Below are 23,128 nucleotides of genomic sequence, written 5' to 3' on the forward strand. Positions count from 1 at the left end.
GCCTTTCATCAAATAGCTACACAAACAGCATGCCATAAATGAACTACCGTTTGGATTTTCAGTAGCAGGAATTGTGTGCAAGGGGACCATTGTCAGAATAAGTAAGAAGGATCCAGTGTGCTCCAAGGGTTGCAGAAGGTATTTCTCTCCTTTTCTTCCTCCTGTTTGTCCAAGGAGCAAGTTCTTGGAAAAACTGTGGAGGAAGAAGCAGAGACCCCTTTTTAGCAGGAGACTTGGTTCAGCAGGCTCAGCAGTCGGTCTGACTGCAGTTCGGTCTCCAATATAAACAAATTATACAACTGAACCAACACACACTTTACATTGGCCCACATTCACTTTTATTTTAATACAACCAGGTATGGAGCCAAAGGATCTTGTTGCTCAGGGGAATTTTTGTTTGGCCCTCCTACCCGCCCCCCCCCCCCCCCCCAGCTGTTTAGAGAAATGCAGAGTCAGCAAAAGGGGCTGAACCAAGAGAAAATGCACTGTTCCCAGAACAGATCCCATCCAGCTGGGGACAGCACAATCTGTTCCCACACGGTGCCTTAGGAAGGTGTTTCATCCAAGTGAAGGCAGGTGGGAGGAACTTACGCTGCTGCTGCTGCTTACACTGTGGCTGTCCTAGGGATAAAGAGAGGGCTGCGGAGTCTGCAGGTGTGTCACTCTGGCAGCTGTCAACAGTGCTAAAACTCACTCCAAAAGAGTTGTGGCAATGAAAGTTCTTGGGAGAAAAGAGAACTAGAACAAACTTGTGACAGGAGCTTGTAGACGTGAGGAGTCTTCAGCACAGCAGATGAACTATTGAGCTACTAACTGTGAAAGTAAGGGGTTTAAAGAATGGGAAGGAGAAGAGAACTCTGCTCTTTTCCAGTCAGGTTGCTCCTACCAGCTGATACTTTGTGTTACCAGTCCGGATCAGAGTGTTCCCAGCTTCTCGGGGGCCAGTCTGGATTAAAAGTTTGCTACGCAAATAAAGTGGCTGCATCTGGTTAGAGTAATACTAGTACTGCATGTATTTTGGAAAGCCAAAACCTCATTTTCCCTGGGCGGAGTTTTAAAAATCACTTGATCAACACTTCCACTTCTAATCAGCTAACCTAGTTCTAACTAAATTAAAGTACCTTCATCTTCCTTAAACTGAATCTTGACAACTTTCATCAATAAAATTGCTATCATTAAAAATTGCCATTTATTAAGAGTCATACAGTAATCTTATCAATTAGTAATGGACAGTAAAATGTTCCCTACTCACTTTATTCCTGAGTTTCAAGTGCATCAGTTACCTTGTCAAGGGAGATCCAGAACCATGAGACTGCCCACTGCAACAAATGATGTAAATAGCAAACACAAGCTGAAAATTATTTATGTAAAGAATTTGGAATACACTTGTAAATAGGAAAGATATTAAAAAAAAATGCAAGAATGGTTGGTGAATTGTGTAGTGATCCTAAAACAAAATTATTTGTTACAACTGTACTAAATATAGACCAGCATTTAATTTTCCTTTAAGCAAAGTATCTGTTCTAGTATCAACCAGTTCTATAGCTTGCTTGTTGATTTGCTTTTGTGGCGCATACCCAGTCTCCTGTAAGCGGTGTACAGTATTGCCAGTAATTTAACGTGCTGTGTTGTAATAGTGTCTTTGAGGATCTGGTATTCTAGTCCATCAAACTTCTAGCAACCTTTTTAATTTCCTTGAAACTAATTTGGTGACAAAATACCAGACAGCAATGTTTTCCAGCAGTCACTTTAGATAACTGTGGAAAGTTATGCAAGTCTAAACCAGATAGAAGATTCAGAGTGAGAGTGCCTACATGTTGTAGAAGATACAATCATGAAGCAGAAAGGAATGAAAAATGATTATTCATGAGAGAACCGTATTTATACAAACTTTCTTGTGTACTGTCAGGCTAGATCAGACTTTCTCAGCTGAGTCAGCTGAATTCAGCTCCCCAGAATTCACAGAAGAAGGAAGCCTTAGTTTCCTCATTATGAAGCCAATATAATGTTGGAAAAGCAGATGAGAATTAGATCCTAGTTCCATAAATCTCTAATATCTCAGTGATGAGATCCTGTATGTGTAACCCTACAGGGATGTTTAAAGGATTCTAGGTGGATTCTTTGCATTACTTGGTCAATGATCTAGAAATCTTCCAGATTCCAAAGGGCATGTAAAATGAGATCATGCAGGTAGCCAGGTAAGGCCTGGTTTTCTGTTGGTTTTTATATATGGGTTTTATTTGGTTTGGGTTTTGGTTTTGGATTGGTTTTTTTTTTTTTCCTCTTATACTGATACTAAAACTTCTGTTTATTATACTTACTGGAAATAGTTTTAAAATAGTGTAGAATCCGTTGAGTTGCATGGATACCCCTTATCTACAGGCATTCAAGAAGAGAATCATATTGAAAAGGTCAGCCTGACCAGTAAGGAACTTAATCAGGTGTTTTATTGTGTGAAACATATTTCTTTGGATTCTTTTTTCAGTAATCACAATATTTAAAGGTAAAGTGGAAGAAGTTGAATTACCTGTGGATAAAGTAGACATCATCATCAGCGAGTGGATGGGTTACTGTCTGTTCTATGAGTCAATGTTAAACACAGTCATCTTCGCACGAGACAAGTGGCTGGTAGGTGCTCTGCATGTCATACTCCTTGCTGGAGCAACCGTCATTTATTTTCTGACTACAAGCCTTCCCTCTCCTACTGTCACCATAACAAGACACAGTTACATCTCCAAGTGCCATTTCTTAGGCTTTAACAAAAAGATTAAGCAAGGGAATCTCAGTGGAAGAGCTTTGCTTTTGATAACTACTGGTGACATTTGTATAAACGCTATCCAGTGACGTTGCCACAGGCTGCAGGAGTTGCTGAGGTTAAAGCTGATGTGACAATCTGAAGGAAAACAATAAAGGCATGCAAGGGGTGCTTGTCTGGTTTTCGTATGTGCAGTTCAAAATGTGATGTCTTTGTCAGGTGAATAGATTACGAGATCCATTTCCCCACAATTCATCAACAGAAACCTGGAGGGCTAATGTTTCCAGACCGAGCTGCTTTGTACGTGGTAGCAATTGAAGACAGACAGTACAAGGACTTCAAAATTCACTGTGAGTAAATGCCCAACAGTAGCCCTTTTCTATGGCTATTTCCCTCCAATATTTGATTTATCGTGGCCTACTGTAATCTCTTTGCTGGCAAAGTTTTGCAAAAGCCAAGAAATCACACTGACCAGGCCAGAATTTCAATATAAAGATGAACACCGAGAGAATGCTAGTCTGGTGATAAATTCAGGAAACTTGCAGTAATTTAAAGTGTGCAAAGGAGAGATGCAGGAATAAGTTGATGTAGACCTTGCTTAGAGTTATATTGATATCTCTACCTCTATTTTAATACGTGGATTTTAGAAGATTTAGTTTTGTTGTTGTTTTGATAAATACATCATCCACCCACTAAACTGCCATTAAAACTGGTAATATTCACTTGCCATCTAGGTGCTGTTTTGTTTTTTTTTTAAATGACAAGAACAGAAAAATTAATAAGATGCAGATGAATTGTAAAGGTTAAGAAATAAGCCTAGAAAAAAATTATATCCCAATAATAAGCTTGTCAATAAGAACAAAAACTTGCAATGTTTTTTTAACTTTTTGAAAAACTCCATGAGAATTTTTAAATTAAAAATAAGGATCAGATATTTCCATTTTACTTTATTGTGAAAAAAAATTCTAAACTTTTTAAATTTACTTCATAGATGCATAAAATGGACTTTTCCTTTACATTTGACAAGTGGGTTTTTTTCCCTTGAAGTTTCATTGAATAGCTGGTGCTGTTGGTGACATCTGCAGGTCACCTAGTCCAGCCTCCTGCTCCCAGCAGGCCAGACTTCACCGCTGACGCAGGTCACTCAGGGCCCTGCCCTGCAGGGTCAAGAGATGGGAATTCAGTAGCTTCTCTGGGCACTTGGTCAAGTGCTGAAGCACCCTCAGGAGTAAACGTGTTTCTGAATATCCTGTCAGAATTTTCCTTGCTGAAACTTGCCTTTATGGTTCCTCCTCACCTGAAGGGAATCTGACTTTTTCTTTGTTTCTGTAGCAACAGATAGCAATTAGATCCCACCATTAGCCTTTGCTGTCCCAGGCTAACCAAATTCAGTTTTCTTGGACACTCTTCATATCTTAGCATGTGGTTCACTTTCATCACCATGGGATCATACTCCTGTTTCACGTTCAACTTGTTTTCCCCAAGGCCACCCACATTTGGATTTATTTGGTCATAATAGTTTTGATGAATAAGTTCTACATTATTTCATTCTTTTTCCATTTTTTCTTTTTTGACTTTTATTTATTTTTCAGAGCTGGCCAATTTCACTTAAAGGCATTTTCCATTGGGAGGGGGTAACAGAATTCCCAAGCAGTTTTTTAAATTAAGGATACAGGCAAAAGCTTGTGTAAAATTAGTAGATTCAGTCAACCTTTAAATGAAAATGCCTGTCTCCTCATTCCTTACCTCTCAGCTCCTCGCAGAAAAGAAGCTTTGGTGTTTCTGTAATCAAATTCAGTGCCAATACATGGAGCTGCCAATGGGTCAAAACTACCATTTTGGGTCAAAAGCAAGCCCAGTGCAGTGGGGCAGTGACAAGAAGTCTGTGTAGGTGCCAGGGAGAATTAGATCTACCCCTCAGGCACAGCCTAGATTTTTCTCCTCAGTTATGTGATCACCTTGACAGCTAAATTCCTTACAAAATGTACAAATTCAAAAGGATGTATGAGGCATCCATTCTGTAAAGAAGTCAAAGCCATTTTGGACTAAAAAAATCCCTTATGCCTTCTTTCACCTTGCTTTTGAATGTCTTCCTTTCTGTGCCGTGATCCTTTTTCTTTTCTTACAGACCATACGCCTGTTTTCGACTCATTTATTTTTCCATCATTTAAAAAAAATGTTTCAGGTTCTTTTTCTCTTCTGAGATGTTGTTTTCCCTTAAGACACTTTCTTTCCTGATTTCACCTCTGATTTCCTTTCCCCCCTCACTTTTTATACGTCTGTGTCTTCTTCAGTTATTTCCATCTCAATACCTATCTGCACCACCACCTTGTCTCTCTTTTCAGTTTATAAATCCTTGGTGGTGTCTCCTTACATTTCAATTTTTCATTTCTTCTTTCTCTCTTAAGGTGGATAGAGTCTTGCCTTCGTATGAGATGCAGGGCTGAGCATTTCAAAGGGCACTCAAGAACCGTCATATTGATTAAGAAATAATGCAATATGAGGTTTCTATAAGAAATCTTACTTCTGACTTCCCAAACTTTATTAATGCCACAGAGTACTACTATAGTCAATTACTCTAATTTCCTGCAAAATGTAAAACGTATAATTTTATCTTTTAACTGCTGCAACAAGTCTCTGTCTAATACAGACTGTGGCACATATTTCAAAGGCAGGCCATGAAGTACATCAAGAGATGGAAGCCCCAACAACTCTGTTAATAAATTGTTCCTTCAGGGTTTCCTAGTTAATCTTTTCTGAGTAACCACGTAAAAACATATGGCTTCTATAAATACAATCTGAAGTTCCCACATGCTCATGATGCCTGAAACGGAAGTTTTGATCATCAGCTCCCCTGAAATATTGAGGAACTCACAGCCCAATAAGGAGAGAACATATCAAAGAACTGTTCATGTCCACATTTGTTCCAATTTAGAAATATGCAGATTTTTTTGCTCATACTATATTTTCCATTGTAGTCCTCTGGGAACACCAGTAGCTCTAATGCTGTGCTCTGAAAAAACAAGACTTTTCAAACATGCTCACTATTGTTGTTTATCAGTTTACCTTGCTTGTGTTCAAACAATTTTTTAAAAAGTTCACAGCATTCAGTTTAGACTTTCTGATGGAGCACTGAATGGACCTTGACTCATACGATTCATTAGACTAAGATTTCACTTTTTTGGAGGTTTTTGTTTTCATTTTGTTAAGCAATCTCAAAAGAAAAGCCAATGTACTTTTCAATGTTTCAGTGTTTCAATGTTTTCATTTTGTTCAAGAAAAAAACCCCAAACCTTGGCAAGATAAGAAGCATTTATTAGAACAATCAGAAGAACAGTTCAAGTATAGAAGATGAGTATGGCTTTTAAATCTTTTAGGAAGTGGACTTTTTTCTTTTTTGTCATGATGTACCTGCAGATTAAAATTTGGATTCCCCCCAATACTGAAATGCACCTGTGATTCTTCTCCTGTCAGTAATTCACTTGCTGAAACTAAGACTACTTAAAGAATTAAAAGAGCTGATTGAATAGTAATCTATAAAAAAAGAAAATATTAACCAGAATGGATAGGAAAAGATAGAATAATCTTAGCAACTATTCCCAAGTCTGAACCTGACATATTATATGATTTTGGGCAACACTCTCAAATGTCTAAAGCCATGAAAATCATTGACAAATCTCATATGACACAGTTTTTGGGATGCCAAAAAAACAAGGGCCAGTTGTTCAAAGATGTACAATGAGGGGGTTGTTTTGCCACAGTTGCATTATCTGTAAAATAGCAATGATGACATAGACAGCTGGTGCAGGGAGCAAAGAGCTGAAGAGGAGAGCTGAAAGTTAGGGGATAGTAGAAATTCTTTCAAATAAAAGATGTGTTGAGAAACAAAAAATATTTTTATTATTACTGCTAATCTTTGACACATCCATTTGCATTGACAGGGTGGGAGAATGTGTACGGCTTTGACATGACCTGTATTAGGGATGTTGCCATGAAGGAGCCTTTGGTGGACATAGTAGATCCAAAGCAAGTGGTGACCAATGCCTGTTTAATAAAGGTTTGGTAATTCCAAATATACCTAATTATGAATGTTTACACCTAACTGTAGGATTCTTTGGAGACTTGCTGCTTATGTTTTACTACTATCTGTGTATGCTTCTAACTAGCTGTGGAAGCCATCATCACAGAATGCCATCACACTAAGAAGGAAAACTGTGCAGTTTTACTCAGTACTAGTATGTTGCACATGCCCAGTACTGTCACCTGAGCTAAGCATGAACATTGATACCTTGATCACTTACAGAACTCCCAAAAGCAAGATGCTCCTTGTAAATCTGTACTCATCTGGCTACTGCTAATTGTAACTTAGGACTCTTACAAATTATACATGTGCAAATACTGGATAATAGCGACATGGTGTATTTAGATATGAATTTTAATTGCCCTACCTTCTTGGAAACAGAGGTTGGAAATTACTGAGGGAATGCTGCTGAGAAGAAGGGGTAAATTACTTCTGTTTGCAGTAAAATAGGCTGAAGCATCAGTTTCTGAATTGGTCAGCTCTGATGAAATAACTCTAATTTACTCCAGAGCTTAAGATCAGAATTGGAATCTAATTTATTTTTATAACTTCCTAATTCCTAGCCTTATCCAGAGTGTTACTTCTTCTCTGCCAGCCTCAACATCTGCAGGCAGAGGTTAGCTTGTACCTTGTTTTACATATAAGACAGAATAGTCACTACTCCCCGTTCACAAGACCAAGTTCAGAATCCATAGCCTGCAGGAATACATGAAAGCTCTAAAATTCCTTCCATGTGAGGGACTCCTGCTCCTGTGGGACTACACTCATAAATAAGGCTGTCCACATCAATAGCAGTGGTAGGATCAGTTCCACGAATCCAAGAGTATCCTCATTTATCCCAAAGACTCAGTTCTAATTTTTCCCTTTTGCTTTTTGCCAGTAAAAAACACAGCATTAAGCATTCCCATATGCAAAAAGGAAAGACATACCATTAGTCTGCAGAACCTTTACTGAAACCAGCAAAAAGGAACAGAAGTAAAAACTCTGCGTGTACATATGCATGCACAGTCCATCTGCACTGAGGGGAACACAAGACAGTTGTGTCTGAAAACAGCCTGAGCCAGAGCAATTTAAAATTGGAACACACAGAGAATAAACCAGCATTTAGACTGCCTAAAATGTGTCTGGAGAGTGAGAGATCAGGTGGCAAAATGGGTTGGCTTCTCTGGAATAAAAAGTGATAAAAGCTGCATGCCCTTAAGTAAAGTGCAAATCTAACACTTTCTTTGGAAGATCTTTGAAAGCAATTGGGTTTAAGAAGACAGACACAATTTTTCAAACTCTTCCTATTCAGGTTTTATATTTAATTCTACACAGCCTGACATCTTTTGTCCATATGCTGAGTGGTGCTTTACCAGGTAATGGCACCTTGGGAGCAAAGTGGGTAATAACTACACAAGCAGAAACCACTCTCTGTTCCAGAATCTGTCCCTAATCTTACAAACATCCCTAAAGAAAGAGAAGATTGCCAATGAAAGGCAGGAAGGAAGCAAGCTTTTGTTCAAGTTAGCATTATGGAAGCAGGAATAACTGAGTCTGCGTTTCTTTTTTTAATTTAATTTACTTTCGCATCTGCTTTATTTATATAAAGTGTATTTCTTTGATCCTGAAAATATTTGTGAATTCAGAGAATAATATCGGCCTAAGAAAACATTTGAGGATAAACAAAGCAATAATCTTTCATTATTGAAATGTTTTATTGTAGCATTTCAAGATCGCACAGCTTATTCCTATTAGATTCATAAAGGGATTTTTTAGAGCTGTGTTCAACCCAAAGCCAGCTAACTTAGGGTGCCTACCAGAGGAGCCTGGGTTCCCTGTACATTAGCCAGTGGATGGACTAGTCACTAGATGCATTCCTAACAGACCAGTCAGAGCCCTGTGCTTCTGCAGTTATTTCAATTCACAATTTAGATGCTCCAAATCATTCTACAAAATCAGCAAAATAAGACATCAAGCCCTGCATGCTGTGTTACCATGACACACATCTAGAATGCTGGAGACTGGAGTAAAATTTCCTCCTCTGTACTCTTCAGGAATTGTATGTAACCCAAGTCTTGAACCCTTCAAGGAACTCTAGACACAAAGCCATACGTGCGCTGAGGGTGGTGCATGCAGGGAATACAGCATCTTCTCTTGTTGTAGAAGCAATTCCCCTTTGAATGATCTCTTAACTATATCCCAGGGGCACAGGAGTTTTCCTGGCAAGCAGGCGTCCTCTGTTGAAATTCCAAACCAAATTGGCCAGGGAGAGCAATGGGACCAAAGCATCTTCAAACCACCAGGGTCAATAACTGATCTCAGGAAAAGCATCAGAGTGTCCTTCTGAGGGCCTACTGCTTGCAGTAACATTGCCTGAAAAAATGGAAAAGTTTGTTTCAAACCCAGTAAAGCAGCTGTGTTTTCTTCTCTGATCCCCTTGCATATTAGAGAAATACAAATGGGTTTGCGTTGACCCAAAACTTTTTCTCGATGTTGATTTTGATTTGGTGTCGGCATCAGAGACTACAATAACAATAAATCAGTTGTTCACACAGCTGTAGAAGAACCTGCAATGAGAGAGTGGCAAAAACTCACAAAACAAGACAAGAATGAAGAACAGGCCACATCCAGTTTATAATGAAAAATACTGTTGGACTTTCCTGAATATCATCGCCTATCTAGCCACAGAGAAAGAACAAGAAGAAATAAATCTACTTTTATATTCCCATTTGTCCCACACTTTCCAGGAACAGCTTAAAGCTCCTGCAAATCACACACTGCTTCAAGATTACACAGTTTAGTGCTACTTAAAGCACAAACTGCCTCCCCTGCACAAAACCAGAAATTACGCAGCGTTCTTGTTTATCACAGAACATAGCATAATAGCAAAAAAATATTGACCTATATGCTCAAATATCCAGTTCTTTGAGAAGTTTCCTCTGTTTTGCAAATACCATGATCCACGCGTATGAAGTCTTATTTCAAAGGATCTGCAGTATTTTCTGCAAAAAGGTACTGTTGATCCGGCCACACAGGCAAGGCACTTGTCTGTGGCCTCCAGTGAGTCCCATGTTCTTCTCCCATAGTTGCCTTGACCCATGAGGTTTAGGACAAGGCATTCCTCATGAGACTTTTGCTCCACTGCAACTTCAGTGAACTACACCACATTCCTTTCTCCCAGCTTCTCCGAAGGTAAAGCAAGAGGCACCTATGCCACTCATTTCCCATTTTTCTTCCAACACTGCTCTTTTTTTCTTGTTTTTCTTCTCCTCTGTTTTCTCCACATGAAAATCTCCCTTCCCTTTCCTAAGTGACTTTCCCTGTCACTCTTTCCTTTCCAACAGTTCTCCCCACAGTCTTTCTGCACCCTCAGATTTAACTCCGCCTATTCCTCCCTCTCACCCCCCAAAACCAAACAACATCCTAGTAATTGTCAGGCATTTCCTTCTGTGCAAACAGGAGAAGATGGCAGAAGAGGGGCCCTGGCAGGAGAGTGAGGTCTGTGTTATCTAGAAGCCATAGCTACACTGGCTTCCCTGTTATTTCACCTAACAGAAAACCAACATATACTGCAATATCTAGATACGCCATTCTTCCTTTCACTGCTCTCCCAAAGCACCCAGAATTTCATGTTGTTTCTTCTCTCCCCACATTAATACTGTTGGTTCCCTGCACTCTTTACAAAAAAAAGAAAAAAGAAAAATAATTTTCTTTTGGAAAAGTGAATGTGTTTTGGGGGCTGACTGTTGCATTCAGTGCTCCCCTTACATCTAAATGCATGTGTGTAACTGACAATATAGGTTATTTTCTCAGTGCTTGTCAGAAAAGAGGGTTTGGTCCTTTCTCCTTTCCCTAGCAATTAATTGTCCTTCTCTACCTTCAGATCAATCCTTCTCCTGAAGCTGGAAATACTGCTTGTACCAATGCCAGCTGTTCTCCAGCTTCTACACCAGTTCAGCACCTTTACCTGCTATGATGAGCACTGCCTTCATCATATCCAATGTTGAGGTGACCATTTCCCCCTTTGTCCAGACCAAGACAGCTGGTACAATGGGAGAGAGGAAGGGGGGGAAAAACCCCAATCCCACATTGAAAAACAAACAAACAAACAAAAAACCCCACCAAAACCAGACATTCACTGAGATTCAAAACTTTAACTTTTCTCCAGGCTCACGCAATCCTAGCTGAGTAAGCTGACTGGCTGGAAAGGGGATCAGAAAAGAGATGCAGTGGCAGTCTAGAAGTAACCTTCATCATGATTCCCTGAGGAAACAGGTCAGGGAGCAAGTCAGTATTTTTCCCATCAGCAACCCTGATTCAGGGCTGTTTCTCTCATTAGTTAGGTTGCCTTCAGGTAGGGTGATACCATTTGAAGAAGAAACACATAGCAGCTGGCAACACCACATCTCAACCTCACTGTCATTATCCCTGTGATTCTAAATGATCTTCTATACATCATCTGCTCAATCCTAAAGCAATTTGTGCCACGGGACAGCTCAAGAACAATTCTTTATGCAGTGAATGTGAAAACTGGACCTCTCTCTGTCTCTCTGCAACAGGGACGTGTAGCATGGGTTGTCTTGTGCTCTTTCACACAGTGTCAACCACAGTCTTGACCTTCTTAATTAGCCGATAATTCTGATACTTTTGATGATAGCTAAATATATTTTATTTTTGTAGTATAATTAAGAGCTGTATTTTGATCAGATCCCTGCTTAACTATGTGCAATTTGTTGTTGTTGTTTTTGAAGTCTGAATGAAATCTGGTAAATCATGACTTTTCCACATATTTTATGCAAAGATAGCATTTGTTCCCTGTGCTGTTAGCTGTAATTAATATTGAATAAGCAGTGACATTTAATATAAGAATATATAGTAGCCAGAGTACGATTCAAAGAGATCACCAAAACATGATCAGGCCAGTTTCAAAACTATGTTAATTAATAAAAACCCCCACATTCATCTCATACCTTGCATAGTAAAAAAAGCATGTTCCTGTCCTTAAAAAAATGACTGCAGAAGTGACTACCATTTTATCCAGCACATCTGTTCAATATTTCTGAGACATTTCTACTAACTTCTTTAATAAAAATATTTCTTCATACTGCTTTTGGTTCCACTTTAGCCTGCAGAGCCAATACAGCTCAGAGAGAGGGAATTAGATCCTGTTTATGTGCCTCATCATCGGACTTAATTCACAATTTCCCCACAGCGATACCACTAAAAAGCCATCAAAAATTATAGAACTCTGCAGCTATCACCCACCAGCCCAGTCTAGCTTGTCAAAGCAAATTTTGCAGGTTGCTATGGAAGTCTGCCAGGAGACTTCAGAATTTCTTATTCCTAGTGTGCTTTTTATCTTCTTTAGAGAGAAAAAAACCCCACCAAACATTTTAAGGCTGTCTCAAATTTAAATGACCACCTAGAAGCATGGCTCACTTATAAGCACTAGTGACTCAGGGTGCCATTGTAATGTAGTAGAAGAATTTTCATCACGGTTAAGTTGTTCTTGAGCCATACTGCTAATCAGAGAGGCCAAAACTATAGCTTGCTTAAATCTTCTCACCAGTTTTCTAAGTCTCAGAAACACATCACGTGTGGTCCATGCAAAGATCTCAGTGACTGAAATATGGCTGCGTCTTTTGATGTGTATTTTTGCAGTCTTCTACATTATAGAATGCAATTGCTGGAAGAGCCCTCTATTGTGCCCTAAAAGAGCTAAAAGAGCCCTCTAATGGACATTCTAGACTCTGCTCTCCATTTTTGCAGTGTGAGTTTGAAGTAGTATTGGTGAGGTCAGTGATATGATTCCTGGCTTATGTTGGTAGAGCAGAGGAAATTTGGATTTCTGCCTACAAAGTTTCTATTTCTCTATATGCATGAGCAGTTTTGTTGTTAATACTGACTTCCTGAATAATAGAGAGAAAAATATTTTGGAGGTATCTGGCTCTTGCCAGATATGCCCTGACACGGACAATAAGGACAGTGAAGCCAGATACACTTAGCAGGATATCAGAAAGGGCACAGATAGGAAAGATTTCCCATAGCATTATAATACAATTAATAGTATTTCACACTTAGTATCCTCCCTGTCATGACTATGAGTTTCGGAAACAACCCAGTTAAAACCAGTACCCAACTGGGAAAATCAGATCCATCTAAAAAAACCCTCCGTTTAATCCTTGAACAGTGAGATTTAAATATTGATGGAAATAAGCAGTCTTGGAGACTACATCATTGCCCCCAACTACTGCAATGAAGCCATAGTATGATTGACATGATCTGCTTCTGTCTAGTTCAAGAGTAAGATCCCTGTGCTTACTGTTTGGAATTGGTTATCTGACGCAGGACTAGAAAGAGTTATCAGCAAAAAGCAGGCCCCTGTCATGCCTCTAATATTTTGACAGCTTCATACAGTCAAAGTGTATTCCCTTCCAGAGATGCTCAAACACATCAGAAGTTTATTTTTATTAAAAACCCAACTCTGCCATCTTTCCGCATGCTGAAAGTCCCTGTTGACGAGAGGTCTTAGAACTGGGATCTGTAGCTCGCTTTCAGCATCCATTGTGCCTATATTTGTCCAAGCACATTTTAACCTTAGTTTGCTCCAGCTCCCGCAGTCCCTCCCTGCCATTCCCAAGGACACACACTCTTCTCTGACTGGCCTCTCTCACCACACACCGTCAGCCTGGTCAGATAACTGGATCATGTGCTGATCTTTTGATATATTCAAATGTACCATCGATTCCTCACAGTGTTGAAGGGCTGCCACTTGTCTTTGTTGATGATCATTAAATAAAATGCTTAAGTACATCACTTCACATTTACCTTAGAGTCACAGACATGTGCATGTAAGTACCTTTTCCTTTCTCCTCAAAACAGGAAGTAGATATTTATACAGTAAAGACTGAAGAATTGGCATTTACTTCTGCATTCTGCCTCCAAATTCAGCGTAATGATTACATTCATGCACTGGTCACCTATTTTAATATTGAATTTACGAAGTGCCACAAGAAGATGGGATTTTCTACAGGTAATCTGTATTTCTTTTAATTTCTATTGCTATTTGTGTATCAGTGCTACTGGTCAGAGGGTACATGAAGGTTTACTGTACCACCAGGTTTGAATTTCAGTGATAAAAATTATTGTCACTTTGGGGGAGGTGAGCAGGATGGGGAAAGCACAGCTGCTTGTAGGAATTCTGCAAAAACAAAGGCAAGATTTCACAATGGCTACCAAGCTTAGAGCTCAGCAGGAATTATGGTCTAGGAGTTTATGGCCATCACCAGTTCTATCTAAATCCTGTGTCAAGTTTCTCAGATTAGACAGGTAATTGTTGGCTCATGGAGAGACAGCGGTTCTGCATCCTAGTTTCCCCCAAATCCAAAACTCAACAAAAGCTCTTGCTTGTCTCAGAGTCTAGAACAAAACCATTGTTTTTTCCCAAGATATAATCACACACATACTGCTTATGTAAGTCGGCTCTAACAACCCAAATGTGAAACTCTTAACTTACCTTGGCGAGCAGATATTGAAAGGAATAACTCCACTCCTCTAAGGCATCGTTTGCCAGAGTGAATAAACCAGCCAGTGTTGCAAAAAAGTTTAAAACCTCATGGCTGCTTTAAAGACAAGGACAACAAATTACAGTTGATGCTGGTTGCAGTTAGCACCATTATGCAACTCAAACAGGTCTAAATGGGACCTGATATTAGTTAAATATGATTAGAAATCTCTTTTTTTCTCCCTTCACAGGAGCTCTCAATCCTTTACATGAGATTCAAAGCTCAAAGTACTTTGTTAAAATACTTATTTAAATTTCATTCTGGAAGTATAACCATAAGGATGATGTTATTGGTACCTCAAATTCTTATGTTTTTCAGTAACTGTGTTTCCCTGGTCATTCTATAAATGTGTTAGGCTATAGTATTTCCCACACCATGACAGGCATCAATATGTGCTGGGAAACGAAGTGTAGCTAGGGAGGCATGACCAATCTGTGAGGCACTGCAGTGGTATCCCGAAGTGCTAATATTTCTGAGTTCGTGCTGAACAAACTTCTCTAAGGTGGAAAATAAGGTTTTAGGCCTTTGCTTTTTTCCACAGAAGGCTGATTTTTTCAGCAGAAAGCAGCCCATTAATCTTTTCTAAAAGGTAATATAGTCAAACCTCCAGTTTTCTGTAAAAAAATAGCTTTGAACGAAGGGTGTAGTTACTGGGTTGTGATGTCAACCAAAACGTACCTTAGTAAAGGAGGCCCACTTTCATTGCCAGAACTACATGACAGGTCTTTTATATCATTGGGAATGCGGCTTCGTATGTAAAGGGATATTGGAATGTGTTTCTGGTTTATGTGTGCATATAAACATACATGCTTTAAGAAACTTTTGTTGAATAGATTAGGATATTTGATTAATGTTTTCCAGTCAAATGTGTCCCATCAGCAAATCTGGCCCTCAAAGCCAGTCATTCTTTGCTTGACATCCCAGTGAACAGGCATCAAAGGGGGCAAGGAAAAGGACCCACTATGTTATTGCAAGGAGCTGTTTGTCTGCAGAGTAGACACAGACTTGCTCCAGTATCAGTACAGCAGAAGTGGCTGGGATTCTTCCTGCCTACTGAGTGTATGGAATAAAGAGGGCTCACTCAGGCACTTAGAAAATGTTCTGCAAGACCACCACAGGTGGGCTTAGCTTCCCCTAGCACAGAGAAAGTGAGAACTTGAGGAAGGAGAGAGGTTAAATGGCATCAGAGAGAAGAGGCTACATTTGGACAAAAGCCTAGGGCAGATACCAAGTTTGGCATAGTGTTTTCTTACAGAGAGGTCTTTGCAGACCCACCTCAACTTGTTAGTAATTGAGATTAACAGTCATTCAAACTGTCTAGACACATAGCCAGAAATTATCTGGTAAAATACTTTTCCTTTGGAAGGTATCAGTTTGCCAACACAGTTTCTGAAAGAAGTTTGTTTATATCAGTCTTCTGACTCCAGAATTTTGGAAGAAAAGAACTTTTAAAAATTCCTGTCCTGACAGTTGTTTTAAAAGCTGTATTATTTCCACAGTCACAAACAATTTCTAAAGTCAAATATTTCTCTGAAACATTGATGTTGAAATTAAATGATATTGTTTTATTAAACAGTGTTAAGATATTACTAGCATGATTCAATACAATGGGGCCTTGTCTGCCTCAAAAAAGTGACTGGGGAAACAAATTTATCAGAAGCTTTTTTGCAAAGTCAAGAAGTCTTTGAACTTGTACAGCTGTTCTTAGGTTCCTAGATGTTCTGAACTGCAAGAATGCTAGGAACAAGAAGGAACCAATGCAAGTTTATTATGCACTGCTCAAAGATTTGAATTTAAATCAGAAACAAAAATAAAAAGGAAAATAAGAACCTGAAATATAAGAAGGTCATTAAAGTGATTCTGCTAAACGAGACTAGAAATTAATTTAGACCAGTATCCACCTCTGGCAAACTGCCCATAACATATGCCTTTAAAAAGTCCCAAAACAGGTCAAGTGCCCTTTCCCCAGCTGTATCCTCCTGGAAACTACAAAATCTCCTGTTCCGCGATCAGGAGTCAAAGGTGTTGTCTGTGTCATTGTGATGGTTTTAGTTTTTAGATGTCATAGTTTTTGATGGACTTTTCTTTTGAGGTTTTGTGTAGTTGTTTTTTGAACTAATTTAATTTCTGACATTCAAAGCACTTAGTGGTAAAAATTTACCCAATTTGAATGTGTGTGGGTTGAAAGGAAAGCATCAAAAAAGTGCCTATCAAGCCCAGTAACCCCCGCTTTGTGGAATCCTCCTTGCTGGGTGTGATTCACATCTGACATTTTCCAGCAAAAATGAGAAGACAACCCATTGACAGTCAATAGAATTGTGGTGTTGTGAAGCATGTTTGCTAATATAGTATGTAAGTTAAAGCATTCTATGAGAAGAAAGGCTTTTTTCAATTGCTCCCACGTCTTAATTTGATTTGTAAGATAAAGATAAAAGTACTATAAATAATATGCATGTATATTTTTTAGCACCTGATGCTCCCTATACTCACTGGAAGCAAACTGTCTTCTACTTAGAGGACTATTTAACTGTGAGACGAGGAGAAGAAATCTATGGGACTATATCCATGAAACCAAATGCAAAAAATGTGGTGAGTCAGCATCACTGATTCTAATTCCAACTCTACTGATCACAAACTATAATCAACAGTAAACAAAATGCATAAAAGTAAAACAATGAGCATGCTAATGGCTCTAAATTCATGTTTATTAGTAAGAGTTCTAGTCACATCTTCACCAAAGCTGGTGACAGCAATGATAATGCAGTGCTAATGTTACAGAACCCAGCCTGCAAACATGCTAGCATGGAAAGAAAGAAATGATTCAAATATATCACTGAATCAGCTGCCCTCTGCAGTCAGCTTGGCTCACATTTTGTGGCACAAGTAGGCAAGGGTCTCTTCATTCTGTCACTAAAATCAGTGGTAAGATCCCTTCTGCCAACAAATGATGATCAAGAGTAAGTACTTCAGTTCCACATCTATAGCCAGATTTCCCACTCAGTACCCAAGAACTCTCCTTTAGGAAATTAAGCAACAGATTTCAGCTGAACGTCTGTATGCACTCACAGATCAAATGTACTTAAGCTCACTAATCAAGTCATATGGTTGTTTAAAAATTGTGGCTTTCCACAGAAAATACAGATGTTTTATTTAAGACTCAGGCTAAAGCAGCGTGGATATCACACTATCATGACTGGTGAAAAACTCCCTCAATTTCTCTGCCGTGGGCTGAATCCCTCAGCAAGTATGTCAGTGCTTCTTTTAGCTTCTAAGAAGACTATGAGACATGGTCTGATGGACAATGCCTGCCTGTATAGAAGAGCAAGACACGAGAAGTATGGCTTCTGGGAGAATCAGTGGCATCCTTTTTCCACCAAAACTCTTGAGCAGAATCTCTTCATTTTCTTTTGTAACTTACAGCCATTAAAAATAACCTGGTTAGAACCCATCCATGCAGCCGTTATAAATGTTGAAATATTGCATTTGTTAACTGCAGCAAATCTTAACATTTCATAGCCTTCCTTCTTTGCATTACTTTTTCTTTTTTTGCACCAAATACAGATTGGATATGGTTTTCATACTAGTGTTGATAACAGGGGAAGAAATAAACACAAAATAAACTTGGCATTAAAACGAAGACATTCATGCCTGAAGCTACCGCTTGCTGTGAAAGTAGAGAAATACAGTCTCTTTCCCACATTTATGTTGTCTTTGGGGGACTGGAACATTTTATTTTGGGCTGAATGTATCTGTTTTCTTTTGAGGGAAAGATGATGAAAATATTTCAAATTTATTTGCACAGCAGTAAGCACCTGAATGCAGATTTGGGTGCTAAAATTAATTTGTTCTTGACAGTTATCATAAGACAGAGTGACCACTTTGGTTCAGAAGGATTTCTTAGTGCTTTGTTCTTCTGAAACATGAAGTCTTTCAAAATCTTAAAGAGAGACAGGTTCGTTTTGTTGAACTCTCTAGTGCCTCTTTCCAAAACATACGTCATTATAAGATAAAGAATGACTGACGGCTTCTCTACAATGGGAAGTTTACTAGATCTATTCTGTAATAACTCCTAGTGTGAAAGCCCTTTACCCTAGGTTAAGAGCATCTCAATGGGGGATACCCTTAAAACATTGTTATAGAATACATATGATAGCACAGCATTTCAGAAGCTTCCTGGTTGTAACCAGGACAGTACATCAGCCTTAAGAAGAATACACAAACATGCCCTAGGCATAGATTGTATGGTGAATGCTATTACACATCCTAGACCCTGCTTTTTCAGTATTAGCAACATTTAAAAACAAAATAAGTGAGAAACCACAGTAGGTACCTTTTGAATCTGCAGGTCTTTTCAACCCGAGCAATTATAACTGACTGCGTACACTAAACTTACGGTCTTACTTACATGTTACATTTAAATCTTTTTACAGCGTGACCTGGATTTCACAGTAGACTTGGATTTTAAAGGACAGCTATGTGAAATGTCAGTATCTAATGACTACAAAATGCGCTAGCAAGAAGCCTTTCAGAGAGATGAAGAGGAGAATTTTATCAAGTCCTGAACTGCTGAACTTCAAGCTCAGAACAACTGTTCACAAGATTATTATATTAAATACTGGAGTGTTTACTCTGATGGAAAGTGGTAACCTGATCCTTCTTGCAGATAGTACAGGGGGCTGGGATCCCACTGTGAATGTACAGTATACAGAAGTGTAGCTTTTGTCAAACATATAGGAAAAATAAGCAACAGTCTTGAGTGTTCTGGTTAACTTTAGGATGGCAGAAGATGCATATACAACTTGTACTACTTACTGTGAATTTCTAGTTCTTCCAAGCTTTGCATGTTAAAGATGATAAGGGCAGTTTTCTCACTATGAAAGGCCACTACAGCACATTACTGTGATAGTATTATTGGACTTACATTCAATATAAATGAATATATATATTGTACATGAGAAAAAGATGTCATTTCATAATAGGGATTTGTTTTGTGATTATTTTATTCTCATTATACAGTTATGGAAAGATAATGATGTTACCTCTGGCACTACTCTAGGCAGTGATATATTCCATTAACTGTCCAAAGTTATAGCTTTGGTAAATATTCCATGCAAAGTGTAGATAGGAGCTGGGCATTTACAGAAGGTTCGATAACTATCTTTTTGAATGTCCTCTGGCAAATGTGGACCATTAGTTTTAAAATTCACCTTCACAACTGGATGTCTGTCAGAGCTTTAAAATAAATTAGCTTTTTATCCTTGAAAATATTCTGTGCTGAGTTTTTATAGCTGGATTTTGCATGAGACCTTCTGAAATCAGACACCTAGTATTTAAATGTGATGAACACAAAGTCTCTGAAATGGTGGGTAATTCATGTTTCTTGGCCGTGCCATATTTCAGTTCTTTGCAAGATTATTGATACAAAATAATTTTTAAAAAAATAGGAATTAGTGTTTTCTTTTGGTGGTGTTTTAGATAAGGTTAAATTGAAAATACTGTTCTCAAGAGTGCCGTGATTTGCAGGAACAAGCTTATGTCTTTAAAAAAAAAGTCTATGGCTTCTGATATTACTAAGATGTCTGTCGCTTTCCCATCCCCTTACACCTCTTGTTTTTCTTACAATATCTCCTGCTTATAGTTAAAATATTAACTGCTTATAATTCTTCATATTTATGTATCAAGTCTTTTTACTATATGAATGTTGACCATTTAATCCCATGTAATTCGTCAAAAACTGCATCATCGGTCCTATCTACCCATTTTCTAGTCTGTCCAGCATTAGGCTCTAAATCATGTTCCACCATGTATTGGATGAGATTGACTATTTTTTTTTGCCTAAAAATCATTTCAATCACCTGCAAATAAAGCATACTTGAAGATGTATTTTGCCAGTATTTGTCAAATTTTCACTTTTTAGAAACCTATTTCTATTGGTTTTCCCTTCACAAAAACTGTACAGTACCTCCATTTTCTTATGGTCTAAAGATTATGGTCCAGGGATTGTATCACATGGTATCTATGTAGAATGAAATTAAACTGTAATTCAGCAGTGAAAGATACTGTTTGCAGTGTAGTTCATCACTGTTTTAAAGCACTTTTCTTTCATTTTCTTGGAATGAGGATGAACAACTTTCCTCACAAAATGACTAGGATTTTCTCTGTTAAATATTGCTGTCATTTTCATAGCTAGATCAACTACTCTTTCAGTAATAGTTTGGACCGCAAAATCCTCTAGAAGTCCCTTTCTACTAACGCTTCTGTGACTCTAGGACTTTAAGGTAAGGAATTCTACCCGATTTTTTCTCAGCCCCCCTCCATCTATATAAGGACACTCTAACAATGTTTTCATCTTCCCCTTTGCCAGCAATCACTGAGCTGACTATAACTGAAAGAGAAAAGGCTCTTGTTTTGTTTGTCTAACTTACACTGGGACAAAACTTCAGACCATCCACTTCTCTTGCCCGCTCCATGAATCTTTAATATCTTACCACAAGTGCCCATTCACTTCAGCGTTGCAAGATTAAGTCCTTGCTGATATTGTTAATGGCACAGTTCTGGCATGATGACCAGACTTCAGCCACATTCAGCCCTGGAAAACTGGCTTGTGCTTTTCTTCACATCAAAAGAATCTCACACATTTCTCCAGCACATAAAGAGAGTCCCTACTGCAGTGCTGAGTATCTTCAAATCACAGTGATCAAAAAGAAAATGTAGGCTTCCAAGGCCATTATAGGTGTTACCTATCTACCACTAAGGTTTGAAAGCATCAATGAATTCAGCATACATAGGGTCTGTTAGGTCAGCATTAGTGAAACCGATATGCAAATAGCTTGCAGGCCAGGTGCAGTCGGCAGATCGGCTTTCCTCAGCAGTCCAGCAAGTCTGGGTAACTACCACAGAGCCTGAGCCTAACCTTCTCAAGGCTTGAATAAGAAGGTCCATTGTGGACTCCAGGGTTGAACGCAAGCCACTGATCTTCAAAGCTTTGCATTAAGATACTAATGACAAAGTGACCGTTGACATCTGAAACAGACATATGTTTAAAGCTCTTCTTTTCCTTCCCATTGACAGGAAAAGAAGATCACAAGCTGAGGACAGAGCATGAGAAAGAAACTGAAATAGAGTTTACACAATATTTACACAAAAGACTGTCCCTGATGAGTAACAAACACAGCACTGGAGAAAAGAGAAAGCACGTCACTTCTGCCTTGACTCTAATCTTAAGGCAAAAGTATTAAAACTCTTCTCAGGGATTGTCCTGTCACTTGAAACACAAAGGAGCAGCTAAAAAAGCTAGATACTGAGCATGCCTCTACAAGGCATAGTGTGCAATTCCCACTTGCAGTGCTTGTAGGATTAGGAAGGTAGTCCCAAATGTTAAGAGGGCCACTCTGTGTTCCCATGGTTCTCTGCAGAACAGTATAGTAGAACTCTACTCTCACAATGCATTGCTTATTCCCAACATCAACTAGCCGTTGCCAGATGTTATTACAGATTCACCATTCTGGTTTGGTTTAGGTTTTTTGCAGGGCACAGTTACAAGTTTTAGAGCCTTTTTACACTGGCTTAGACTTTTAATAGGGATTGAAACAGTCCAGAGTATAGACAAGAGTATTACCTCAGACAGCATATTTTTACTGCAGAGCTAGTTTGAAGAGTCTTCTCAGAAATAATTTCTTTCAGGATTTGTCTTAAATTTAATATTAATTCATAAATTAATTTACCACATATACGTTTGATTGTAAATAACCAAGAGAAACTTCATTCACTTAGAAGGTAATTTTATAAAGTATACATCACATTCTATGTATATAATGAAGAATAAATTCCCGCTTTAAGAAGATAATCTAGCAGCTATTCTCCTTTACCTGTAAAATACATCCCACGCATACTACTAACATAAGAAATACATATATATAGTAATTTCAACATCTTATCAATAACATTATAAGTGGCCAAATTCATATGAATTGAACTCCGTGTAACAGAGGACAATCTGTTTGTGTTGTATAATCAGTAACTTCAAGTACTGTGCATACTGGTAGATGTAAAGTTCACCATGAGCAGAATACACTGCAAGCCGTTAAAAAAAGTGTAAATAACACATAAGAAAGAAAGATTTACTCAACAAAAGCATGTCCTAGTGTCACTGGTATAATAGACAAAGCAACACAGTACTACAACTACTTTCAAATTACAAAGCCCCGTGACTGTTATAAAACTGGGAAATTAGCTTTTAGAAGGCTGCTTTCATTGGTGAGCATGCTTTTCTTTTGCAGGCAGGAGTAGCAGGAGAGAGGGGTGGGGAGGGTGGTGGAGCAGGAAGGCACCAGCGTGACCTACCTCTTATCAGTCTGTCAGTTCCCTTGTTCAGGTGGAGTCAGGGGCTCAGAACTGCTTTCTCAGCTGAAAGAGTAGATTACTTCAGCCACAGGCAATGACTCCTGCTATATATAGAGAGGATGGGTGAGCGGAGAAAAAAGCAGGTGTTCAAAATGCAAAGGGGACAGCAAAACAGAATAGCTGGAGTTATTTTGCTATAGAACCTCACAGGTACTCTCACAAGGAAGCATTTTATGTTCAACTGGAAATTCTCTTGTTATAATGTGGGACTGTTGGCTCTTGTTCTTTTACTCTTTGCCTCTGAGAAGAACCTGGCTCTGTTTTCACTCTAACTCCCCATTAGATACTGGAAGATACAATTAGTTCCCACCTTAGTCCCCTCATGGTAGCTCCTCTCTGCCC

At 38.7% G+C, this 23,128-nt stretch overlaps 1 protein-coding gene across 2 annotated transcripts in view; it reads left to right on the plus strand.

The window, feature by feature from the left end:
- The window catches only part of PRMT8 (protein arginine methyltransferase 8), a 69,476-nt gene extending 49,071 nt beyond the window's left edge, over window positions 1-20,405 (plus strand). For both annotated transcript variants that reach the window (XM_009943017.2, XM_075440916.1), the window contains 6 exons: window positions 2,486-2,628; window positions 3,018-3,105; window positions 6,697-6,812; window positions 13,701-13,851; window positions 16,851-16,972; window positions 18,814-20,405. In XM_009943017.2, coding sequence (XP_009941319.2) covers window positions 2,486-2,628; window positions 3,018-3,105; window positions 6,697-6,812; window positions 13,701-13,851; window positions 16,851-16,972; window positions 18,814-18,897 — 704 coding nt within the window. In that variant the 3' untranslated portion in view covers window positions 18,898-20,405. The remainder of the gene's footprint in view (window positions 1-2,485; window positions 2,629-3,017; window positions 3,106-6,696; window positions 6,813-13,700; window positions 13,852-16,850; window positions 16,973-18,813) is intronic.
- Window positions 20,406-23,128: the final 2,723 nt, after the last annotated feature.

Source organism: Opisthocomus hoazin, chromosome 1, assembly GCF_030867145.1.
Source record: "Opisthocomus hoazin isolate bOpiHoa1 chromosome 1, bOpiHoa1.hap1, whole genome shotgun sequence".
NCBI classification, from domain to species: domain Eukaryota; kingdom Metazoa; phylum Chordata; class Aves; order Opisthocomiformes; family Opisthocomidae; genus Opisthocomus; species Opisthocomus hoazin.